Source organism: Cherax quadricarinatus, chromosome 88 (assembly GCF_038502225.1).
Source record: "Cherax quadricarinatus isolate ZL_2023a chromosome 88, ASM3850222v1, whole genome shotgun sequence".
Lineage (NCBI taxonomy): Eukaryota > Metazoa > Arthropoda > Malacostraca > Decapoda > Parastacidae > Cherax > Cherax quadricarinatus.
The window spans coordinates 17,784,714-17,794,380 of record NC_091379.1 but is presented as its reverse complement, the minus strand read 5'-3'; the positions used below and the strand labels follow the sequence as shown (position 1 = coordinate 17,794,380).

The 9,667-nt window shown below is 39.7% G+C and overlaps 1 protein-coding gene across 1 annotated transcript in view; it reads left to right on the top strand.

The window, feature by feature from the left end:
• The first annotated feature begins 5,503 nt into the window (after positions 1-5,503).
• Positions 5,504-9,667, top strand: part of LOC128698669 (restin homolog) — a 165,905-nt gene continuing 161,741 nt past the window's right edge. Inside the window, exon 1 of the mRNA XM_070104034.1 lies at positions 5,504-5,517. Coding sequence (XP_069960135.1) covers positions 5,504-5,517 — 14 coding nt within the window. The remainder of the gene's footprint in view (positions 5,518-9,667) is intronic.

Sequence of the window (9,667 nt, the reverse complement as noted above, 5' to 3'; positions counted from 1 at the left end):
GATGGAGTGAATGATGGTGAAAGTTTTTCTTTTTCGGGCCACCCTGCCTTGGTGGGAATCGGCCAGTGTGATAAAAAAAAAAAATGTGCATCTTTATATGTATATGCTTTTAAACTGTTGTATTCTGAGCACCTTTTCAAAAACAGTGATAATGTGTGAGTGTGGTGAAAGTGTTGAATAATGATGAAAATATTTTCTTTTTGGGGATTTTTTCTTTTTTGGATCAACCTGCCTCAGTGGGAGACGGCCGATTTGTTGGAAAAAAAAAAAAATATGATCTTATGGTGACTTGTCACCATAAAGCTTCCCGCTTTTAATACTTTACTTCATATTTGCTTACTCTCCTTTCAAGTTGATAGCACTTACTTGTATTACGTTGTTGTCCATCTCTTGATTTGCTAAACTTATCAAGATTTTCCCATAGGGATAGTCATTTTTATTGGTTATTTTGAGTAGGCTCTTATCTGTGAAGAGTCATATAGCTTTTTATTCCTTTGATTAGTTTAGAAAAAATAGAAACGGACAAGCAGTGATCCTTGTGACAATCTGTATGAGAGCTTGCTACTTGTTGCTGTTTGAATTTTCCTTTGGAAATGTATGTTTCTAAGCCTTTTATTTCTCAATTTTCAGTCTCCCTATAAGCACTTTTTTTTTTTAAATTATTAAAAGCTTTCTTGAAACTTTAGCCCTGTAAATGCAATCTGCTGATTATCTTTTTTTTTTTTTTTTTCAAAACTGGCAGTTTCCCACCAAGGCAGGGTGACCCAAGAAAGAAACAATTCTGAATAATTTCTATAGAAAGGGTTTTTGAGGACTTACTGTTGTTGAAGTGTGAACAAAGTAACATGAAGTGATTCAGGGAAACTAGTTAGTTGTACTTGAGTCCTGAAAGTGGGAGAGGTGAGGATATTGTAGTTTAGTGGGTCATCTGTACTGTGATATCAGAACATTCTGGTAAGATGGTGATTGAATGAATGATAATGGTAGATGCATTTTCTCTTTTGGGTCATTATCTCAGTGGGAAATGGCCAGTGTTTTTTGAAAAAATCAAGCTGTTTTAGTGGTTTAATAGTTTAAATTTAGTATCCAGTAGAACCCAGTGATGTGTAGGTTGTTCCTGAAAATCAGTGTGTAATCTAATTTAGTGCTGACAAGAGTGAAGAACAAATAGGAAAAGAGTTGCATTCCTTGACCCTAAAATAAAAGACCAACGATTTTGAAGAGGTCAAACTACATATTTGCCTTCACTTCTGATTACTTTTTCTTGTTGACATGCAAGTGTGTAGAGAGGGTTGCTTTGGTCCTACTGGGCTGATATGGATGGCTGTGCTTCTTTAGGTAGATGGCTGTGGTGCTTCTGTTGATGATTGTAGTGGAGATATCAAATATTCTGTAATGTATCTTTTGTTTTACACTGTAGTATTGTACATAGTTGATAATAATCTTCAGTAACTGCTCGGGGCCCTGCTTCTGAACGAGGCTTCTACTGTAGACTTGTCAAGGTGGTCTTAAATGAAAGTCATCAAGTTGACCAGTGTCATGGAATCACTAGCACAACTTTATTTGCCCCTTTCTTGCCTTACAGTTGAGAGTTTCCAAGTTCTCTTGTAGCTGCTTCTTAACTATCTAGCAGTTCATTGACATAATCTTGCTCCCTATTTTCAAAGCCGTTGTGTGTTGCTGTGTCAGTTTCTTTGACTCGTTACTAGGGATGGAGAACAACCAATATTTTTGCTGATACAAACACTCGGTTTTAGCCCGATACCAGTACCATTAAAATTAGGGGATACCCACGGATACCATCTACATTAAGATACACCCCAGACATTTAATTTTAGGTCAATACTGATACCACTGGAATTAGCCAATATAGATATTGATGCTTCGGCACACCCCTACTTCTTACTAGGGAAAAACTTGATAAATTACTAACCACTGACTATAATTTATCCTAGCCTTCTTCTTGTGACCAGAGCTTTGGTAAGATGGGTAAGGAAGAAGGATGGGTAAAGATAGAAATATTGGAAAAGGGTGAGAGGGGGGAGAGAGGTAAGATATAAAAGGTAAGTGGCCCAACCACTTCGGTGTAATTTAAAAAGTGTATGTGGAATAATAAAATATTCTTGAAGGGGTATAATACTAACCCATCAGAGTCACATAGATATAACAGATATAAAAGTACACGACTCTGAATTGGTAGTAAATGTACCAATTGCAATTTTTTTTTTTTTTTTTTTTTTTTGCTCGATTGCACAACGGATATTTAAATGGCAGTGAAGGCAATAATTTTCTGGCCAGTTTATAAAGAATTACTTGATACAATAGCTTCTTACAAGGTGGTGTCCCGCCATAGTAAATGTAGCATAATTTTAACAGTAGAATGTTATACAAGATGTCTCCCTAATTGGGGGCGATGATTTTCTTAGTAAACATAGAAGGGTTCTGGTGTTAACCAATCATCTTCATCTGCAGGGAGGTTGCTCAATATCATTGGTCGATGGTAATCATCTTTATGGATAAAACGACGGACCCTCTGTGGGAGAGTCATTCTTTGAGTCCTGTGAGGAGGAGTATTGATGATATAATCCGTGGTATTTTGAACTTGGAGAGGATGTTCTGTATCTGGCATGTAGAGTTCTTGCATTGCATAGAGTTGTTTCTTCTTCAGGGTGTCAAGGCATACATTTAAGGCAGTAATACCTTGTACATGTAAATCTGCCATTTTAACTCTATCTCTCCTCCTGGTGCCCGTAATGAAGCGGAGAGCTCTATTCTGGTCCCACTTCACAGACATGCACATGCATATATATATATATACATACATCTAGGTTTTTAAATTATGGGGAATCAAATTCAAAATGGGAATTGACACAGTTACTTTTTGCTGATGATACTGTGCTTATGGGAGATTCTAAAGAAAAATTGCAAAGGTTAGTGGATGAGTTTGGGAATGTGTGTAAAGGTAGAAAGTTGAAAGTGAACATAGAAAAGAGTAAGGTGATGAGGGTGTCAAATGATTTAGATAAAGAAAAATTGGATATCAAATTGGGGAGGAGGAGTATGGAAGAAGTGAATGTTTTCAGATACTTGGGAGTTGACGTGTCGGCGGATGGATTTATGAAGGACGAGGTTAATCATAGAATTGATGAGGGAAAAAAGGTGAGTGGTGCGTTGAGGTATATGTGGAGTCAAAAAACGTTATCTATGGAGGCAAAGAAGGGAATGTATGAAAGTATAGTAGTACCAACACTCTTATATAGGTGTGAAGCTTGGGTGGTAAATGCAGCAGCGAGGAGACGGTTGGAGGCAGTGGAGATGTCCTGTTTAAGGGCAATGTGTGGTGTAAATATTATGCAGAAAATTCGGAGTGTGGAAATTAGGAGAAGGTGTGGAGTTAATAAAAGCATTAGTCAGAGGGCAGAAGAGGGGTTGTTGAGGTGGTTTGGTTATTTAGAGAGAATGGATCAAAGTAGAATGACATGGAAAGCATATAAATCTATAGGGAAAGGAAGGAGGGGTAGGGGTCGTCCTCGAAAGGGTTGGAGAGAGGGGGTAAAGGAGGTTTTGTGGGTAAGGGGCTTGGACTTCCAGCAAGCGTGCGTGAGCGTGTTAGATAGGAGTGAATGGAGACGAATGGTACTTGGGACCTGACGATCTGTTGGAGTGTGAGCAGGGTAATATTTAGTGAAGGGATTCAGGGAAACCGGTTATTTTCATATAGTCGGACTTGAGTCCTGGAAATGGGAAGTACAATGCCTGCACTTTAAAGGAGGGGTTTGGGATATTGGCAGTTTGGAGGGATATGTTGTGTATCTTTATATGTGTATGCTTCTAGACTGTGGTATTCTGAGCACCTCTGCAAAAACAGTGATAATGTGCGAGTGTGGTGAAAGTGTTGAATGATGATGAAAGTATTTTCTTTTTGGGGATTTTCTTTCTTTTTTTTTGGGTCACCCTGCCTCGGTGGGAGACGGCCGACTTGTTGAAAAAAAAAACAAAAAAAAAAAATCTAGGTTTTTCTCCTTTTTCTAAATAGCTCTTGTTCTTGTAGATGAATGGTTCAGAGAACCAACACGTTGATAAATTAGACACGTGTGCAACTCTTGGGTATCTTTATTGAGGAAACATTTTGCCACACAGTGGCTTCATCAGTCCATACAAAGGAGAAACTTGAAAAACAGGAGGAGAATGAGGTAATCAGTCCCTCAGCCTTGAGTTGATGTGGTCAGTCCATCAATCTTGAATAGTCTACGGTTTATAAGCTGCTTCTCCGCTCATATGCCGTATTGTATTCAAGAGTGATGGACTGACCACATCGACTCAAGGCTGAGGGACTGATTACCTTATTCTCCTCCTGTTTTTGAAGTTTCTCCTTTGTATGGACTGATGAAGCCACTGTGTGGCTAAACGTTTCCTCAATAAAGATACCCAAGAGTTGCACATGTCTAATTTATCAGCTCTTGTTTTTCTTTATTTCTTCTATTGTCCATGGGAAATTGGAAAAGAATCTTTCCTCCATAAGCCATGCGTGTCGTTTGAGGCGACTAAAATGCCGGGAGCGATGGGCTAGTAACCCCTTCTCCTGCAGACATTTACTAAAAAAGAGAAGAAAAACTTTATATAACTGGGATGCTTGAATGTGTGTGGATGTAGGGCGGATGACAAGAAACAGATGATTGCTGATGTTATGAATGAAAAGAAGTTGGATGTCCTGGCCCTAAGCGAAACAAAGCTGAAGGGGGTAGGGGAGTTTCGGTGGGGGGAAATAAATGGGATTAAATCTGGAGTATCTGAGAGAGTTAGAGCTAAGGAAGGAGTAGCACTAATGTTGAAGGATCAGTTACGGAAGGAGAAAAGAGAATATGAATGTGTAAATTCAAGGATTATGTGGATTAAAGTAAAGGTTGGATACGAAAAGTGGGTCATAATAAGAGTGTATGCACCTGGAGAAGAGAGGAATGTGGAGAAGAGAGGAATGTAGAGAAGAGAGATTTTGGGAGATGTTAAGTGAATGTATAGAAACCTTTGAACCAAGTGAGAGTAAAATTGTGGTAGGGGACCTTAATGCTAAAGTAGGAGAAACTTTTAGAGAGGGTGTGGTAGGTAAGTTTGGGGTGCCAGGTGTAAATGATAATGGGAGCCCTTTGATTGAACTTTGTATAGAAAGGGGTTTGGTTATAGGTAATACATATTTTAAGAAAAAGAGGATAAATAAGTATACAAGATATGATGTACGGTGAAATGACAGTAGTTTGTTGGATTATGTATTGGTAGACAAGACTGTTGAGTAGACTTCAGGATGTACATGTTTATAAAGGGGCCACAGATATATCAGATCACTTTCTAGTTGTAGCTACACTGAGAGTAAAAGGTAGATGGGATACAAGGAGAATAGAAGCATCAGGGAAGAGAGAGGTGAAGGTTTATAAACTAAAAGAGGATTCAGTTAGTGTAAGATATAAACAGCTATTGGAGAATAGATGGGCTAATGAGAGCATAGGCAATGGGGTCGAAGAGGTATGGGGTAGGTTTAAAAATGTAGTGTTACAGTGTTCAGCAGAAGTTTGTGGTTACAGGAAAGTGGGTGCGGGAGGGAAGAGGAGTGATTGGTGGGATGATAATGTAAAGAGAGTAGTAAGGGAGAAAAAAGTTAGCATATGAGAAGTTTTTACAAAGTAGAAGTGATGCAAGGAGGGAAGAGTATATGGAGAAAAGGAGAGAGGTTAAGAGAGTGGTGAAGCAATGTAAAAAGAGAGCAAATGAGAGAGTGCGTGAGGTGTTATCAACAAATTTTGTTGAAAATAAGAAAGTTTCGGAGCGAGATTAACAAGTTAACCCGTAAACTGTCTGAACGTATATATACGTTTTTTCAACATTTGAAAGTATGTAAAAAAAAGTAGATCTTCTTTTTGTTTTCTTACATTTGAAAATGTGTAAAAAAAACTTTGATCTACTTTTTGTTTTTGTTATATTTGAAAATATGTAAAAAAAAAAAAGCGTAGATTTACTTTTGTAGCATTACACAAGTGAACGTAGATCTGCTTGGACCGTTTATGGGTTAAGGAAGCCTAGAGAACAAATGGATTTGTCAATTAAAAATAGGAGAGGAGAGTTATTAAATGGAGAGTTAGAGGTATTGGGAAGATGGAGGGAATATTTTGAGGAATTGTTAAATGTTGATGAAGATAGGGAAGCTGTGATATCGTGTATAGGGCAAGGAGGAATAACATCTTGTAGGAGTGAGGAAGAGCCAGTTGTGAGTGTGGAGGAAGTTCGTGAGGCAGTAGGTAAAATGAAAGGGGGTAAGGCAGCCGGGATTGATGGGATAAAGGTAGAAATGTTAAAAGCAGGTGGGGATATAGTTTTGGAGTGGTTGGTGCAATTATTTAATAAATGTATGGAAGAGGGTAAGGTACCTAGGGATTGGCAGAGAGCATGCATAGTTCCTTTGTATAAAGGCAAAGGGGACAAAAGAGAGTGCAAAAATTATAGGGGGATAAGTCTGTTGAGTATACCTGGTAAAGTGTATGGTAGAGTTATTATTGAAAGAATTAAGAGAACGACTGAGAATAGGATAGCAGATGAACAAGGAGGCTTTAGGAAAGGTAGGGGGTGTGTGGACCAGGTGTTTACAGTGAAACATGTAAGTGAACAGTATTTAGATAAGGCTAAAGAGGTTTTTGTGGCATTTATGGATTTGGAAAAGGCGTATGACAGGGTGGATAGGGGGGCAATGTGGCAGATGTTGCGGGTGTATGGTGTAGGAGGTAGGTTACTGAAAGCAGTGAAGAGTTTTTATGAGGATAGTGAGGCTCAAGTTAGAGTATGTAAGAAAGAGGGAGATTATTTCCCAGTAAAAGTAGGCCTTAGACAAGGATGTGTGATGTCACCATGGTTGTTTAATATATTTATAGATGGGGTTGTAAGAAGTAAATGCGAGGGTCTTTGCAAGAGGCGTGGAGTTAAGATAAAAAATCACACATAAAGTGGGAGTTGTCACTGTGCTCTTGGGAGATTGTGAAGAGAAGCTGCAGAGGTTGGCGGATGAATTTGGTAGGGTATGCAAAAGAAGAAAATTGAAAGTGAATACAGGGAAGAGTAAAGTTATGAGGATAAAAAGATTAGGTGATGAAAGATTGGATATCAGATTGGAGGGAGAGAGTATGGAGGAGGTGAATGTATTCAGATATTTGGGAGTGGACGTGTCAGCAGATGGGTCTATGAAAGATGAGGTGAATCACAGAATTGATGACGGGAATAGGGTGAGCGGTGCACTTAGGAGTCTGTGGAGACAAAGAACTTTGTCCTTGGAGGCAAAGAGGGGAATGTATGAGAGTATAGTTTAATAACGCTCTTACATGGGTGTGAGGCATGGGTGATGAATGTTGCAGCGAGGAGAAGGCTGGAGGCAGTGGAGATGTCATATCTGAGGGCAATGTGTGGTGTGAATATAATGCAGAGAATTCGTAGTTTGGAAGTTAGGAGGAGGTGCGGAATTACCGAAACTGTTGTCCAGAGGGCTGAGGAAGGGTTGTTGAGGTGGTTCAGACATGTAGAGAGAAAGGGGCTAAACAGAATGACTTCAAGAGTGTATCAGTCTGTAGTGGAAGGAAGGCGGGGTAGGGGTCGGCCTAGGAAAGGTTGGAGGGAGGGGATAAAGGAGGTTTTGTGTGCGAGGGGCTTGGACTTCCAGCAGGCATGCGTGAGCGTGTTTGATAGGAGTGAATGGAGACAAATGGTTTTTAATACTTGACGTGCTGTTGGAGTGTGAGCAAAGTAACATTTATAAAGGGATTCAGGGAAACCGGCAGGCCGGACTTGAGTCCTGGAGATGGGAAGTACAGTGCCTGCACTCTGAAGGAGGGATGTTAATGTTGCAGTTTAAAAACTGTAGCATAAAGCACCCTTCTGGCAAGACAGTGATGGAGTGAATGATGGTGAAAGTTTTTCTTTTTCGGGCCACCCTGCCTTGGTGGGAATCGGCCAGTGTGTTAAAAAAAAAATAAAAAATCTATTCTGGACCCGTTGCAACTGTAGCATGTTGGTCTTTGTTATTAATGACATTGGGACACATGGGTATTTGAGTATAGGTCTTATCATTTTATACAGATGTTTTTTGACATGTGGAGGGGCTTGATTAAATCTAAAGAGACTGTTGAGACCGGCTTTGGCTATGTTGATCTTTTTATTTACGTGAGATGTTGAGTGGAGCAGCCTGTCTATTTCATATCCCAAGATCTTGTTAGGGTTTCTAATGGCTACAGGTGTACCTATCCTAGCTTACATTTGATTAATTGGGGTACTCATTCCTTGACACTTCCATGCATAAGTGCATCTGCAGTGTTGAAAGCCTTCCTGAACTCTGGCACTCCAGTCAGAGCTGTTGTCCGATTCTCTGATGAGCTTTTTTTTCCATGACCTTGTATGTGTAGTGACACCCAAATGCTTTGATAACTCTTTAACTCAGTGGTTATATAAAGTGTTGTATTGGGTCCAGAAAATGCAAAATTTCAAGTTGACTAAAAGAATTGTCATGTGGCTTGGTACTCGTACATTTTTTTTTTTTTTCAACAAGTCGGCCGTCTCCCACCGAGGCAGAGTGACTCAAAAAAGAAAGAAAATCCCAAAAAGAAAATACTTTCATCATCATTCAACACTTTTACCTCACTCACATATAATCACTGTTTTTGCAGAGGTGCTCAGAATACAACAGTTTAGAAGCATATACGTATATAGATACAGAGCATATCCCTCCAAACTGTCAATATCCCAAGCCCCTCCTTTAAAGTGCAGGCATTGTACTTTTCATTTCCAGGACTCAAGTCTGGTTATATAAATATAATTGGTTTCCCTGAATTTTTTTTTTTTTAGCAAGTTGGCCGTCTCCCACCAAGGCAGGGTGACCCAAAGAGAAAGAAAATCCCCCCCAAAAAAACTTTCGTCATCATTCAACACTTTCACAACACTCACATAATCACTGTTTTTGCCGAGGTGCCCAGAATACAACAGCTTAGAAGTATATACGTATAAAAATACACAATACATGTATATCTCTCCAAACTGCCAATATCCCAAACCCCTCCTTTAGAGTGCAGGCATTGTACTTCCCATTTCCAGGACTCGAGTCCGGTTATATAAAATAACCGGTTTCCCTGAATCTCTTCACTAAATATTACGCTGCCCACACTCCAACAGATCATCAGGTCCCAAATACCATTAGTCTCCATTCACCCCTATCTAACACACTCACGCACACTTGCTGGAAGTCCAAACCCCTTGCCCACAACACCACCTCCTTTACCCCCTCTCCAACCTTTTCGACGACAACCCCTACCCCGCCTTCCTTTCCCTACAGATATGTTCACTCTCCATGTCATTCTACTTTGATCCATTCTCTCTAAATGACCAAACCACCTTAACAACCCCCTCTTCAGCCCTCTGACTAATACTTTTATTAACTCCACACCTTCTCCTAATTTCCACACTCCAAATTTTCTGCATAATATTCACACCGCACATTGCTCTTAGACAGGACATCTCCACTGCCTCCAACCGTCTCCTTGCTGCTGCATTCGCAACCCAAGCTTCATACCCATATAAGTGTGTTGGTACTACTATACTTTCATACATTCCTTTCTTTGCCTCCATAGATTACGTTTTTTGTCTC